Genomic DNA, 1643 nt, shown 5'->3' on the forward strand with positions numbered 1-1643 from the left:
TTAGTTGAGATCCACCAGAAAGCTGTACATCATAGTAAAGGCTGAGTAAACCTTCTGCATTATGTCCGTAAAGGTTTCCATGTTGAGCGGGCCGACGCTCTGGACGACCATCTCGGCAGGTAGCTGACTTCGACTGAGCATAAAAATGAAGCGCTTTTGTTCATCGCTCGGCAGCATATACCAGGGAAGGTTCCAAATGTATCGCATCAATCGATCGTTCTGCGAAATCAAAACAAGTAAAATGAAACAAGAGTCGTTAATGTAGCACAGGAATACCCGTAACTTTCAAAATAATCACCATCAGCTGCATTATTGTACCGAGCAAGGAGTAAATAAACAATTGAAACCAGGATATAAACATGAAACCGTACGTAGCGTACCAATCGGTCTGCAATGAGATGTACAATTTTGAATAAACTATTATCTTCTACTTATCAACTAAGGGTGAAGGGTAGGGTATCTCCAATATCCTTACCGTTAGCGCCAAAAACAGGTTAAACATGAGCGAAAAACTGCAGTTTCCAACCTGCACAACGCAGATACTTTGATAACACTCCTGCAGCGACTCGATGTACAATATTACCTTCTGGTGGTACTGATACAGGTCGCGCATACTCTGTCGACAGAAGGATTGATATTCGGGCATGTGTCGTTCACAGCGCTCATCAACTTCTTTCAAATCATCCTGAAACTGTTCACACTCTATTCGGAACAGCTCAACATAAGTTACGAAATGCAGCACGAACATCATGAACACGACATCAGATGCAATTGCACCAAGGCAACCATACACCGCAATCGCCATGTGGCATGTATTGGTCATCCCGTAGCCGTACGCCGAGTAAATGTCAATCCCTGGTACATAAAGTGGAAAGATTGGCACTTTCACACCTACCACGAAGTACATGTAGGCCGGATAAAGCGCAAAGATGATCAAAGATGAAGTGTACAGTACGGTGGTGACTTTCATAATAAGCAGCACTATTCCGATGATACGTTCGATCACTGATTTCTGCTCGGGAGTTCCGTTCGTGTGTCCTATGTAAATGGTTTGCTTCAGACCGTCAAAGTTGATCCCGTACAGTGCGGCGTCGACGCTTGTGTAGTACATTTTGAGCGAACACTGAAAGAAGAACCCTAGGAATGATAGAGACTTCAGCAGCTCAAATGCATCACTCGCTATGATGATCGACCACACCATCCATATAAAGTATTGTCCGCACAGAAAGATCGACGTGTAGGTGCGATAATTTTTTTTCCACTCTTTGCTTAACACATTAAATCCGATTGCATTGCAGATCGGGCACATGAAGCGCTCGAACTGGTAGAATTTGTCCAACGCTTCCATTGCTGCGTATCCACTATTACTGATAGATGGCAATGCGCTGCAAACAGATTACAATCAAATTTAATTGCATTGTGTTAAAGTCAATATGGTTTAAATAAGTCATAAGTACAGTTCTAGCCGACATGCGTGTGTGTGTTTATGTTGTTAAATTTTAAGCATTTTTATATCTGTTTTCATTCTGCATGTTTTTTTGCCCGTTTAATTGCGAACTAAACGTGCAATTATTTGAATAAATAATCAACAACGGGATTGTACAGTAGCACGTGCGAACCTCTTTCACAACAAATGATATGAA

At 41.9% G+C, this 1643-nt stretch overlaps 1 protein-coding gene across 1 annotated transcript; it reads right to left on the minus strand.

Moving 5' to 3' along the window:
* LOC128709045 (putative odorant receptor 83c) lies at window positions 1–1348 on the minus strand. The gene is made up of 3 exons (XM_053804029.1): window positions 476–1348; window positions 299–388; window positions 1–219 (listed from the first exon to the last, which is right to left on the minus strand). The coding sequence occupies exons 1-3, from the start codon at window positions 1346–1348 to the stop codon at window positions 1–3; spliced, it is 1182 nt and encodes a 393-aa protein (XP_053660004.1).
* Between the last annotated feature and the right edge of the window lie 295 nt (window positions 1349–1643).

The sequence above is a fragment of the Anopheles marshallii genome, chromosome 2, assembly GCF_943734725.1.
Source record: "Anopheles marshallii chromosome 2, idAnoMarsDA_429_01, whole genome shotgun sequence".
NCBI classification, from domain to species: Eukaryota; Metazoa; Arthropoda; class Insecta; order Diptera; family Culicidae; genus Anopheles; species Anopheles marshallii.

Excerpts from the sequence above, each read along its gene's own strand:
- LOC128709045 (XM_053804029.1), bottom strand. The coding sequence starts at position 1,348 with ATGGAAGCGTTGGACAAATTCTACCAGTTCGAGCGCTTCATGTGCCCG. Across the intron at positions 389-475 it reads ACCTGTTTTTGGCGCTAACG|ACCGATTGGTACGCTACGTA; the intron begins GTAAGGATATTG and ends ATCTCATTGCAG. Across the intron at positions 220-298 it reads GTACAATAATGCAGCTGATG|AACGATCGATTGATGCGATA; the intron begins GTGATTATTTTG and ends TTGATTTCGCAG.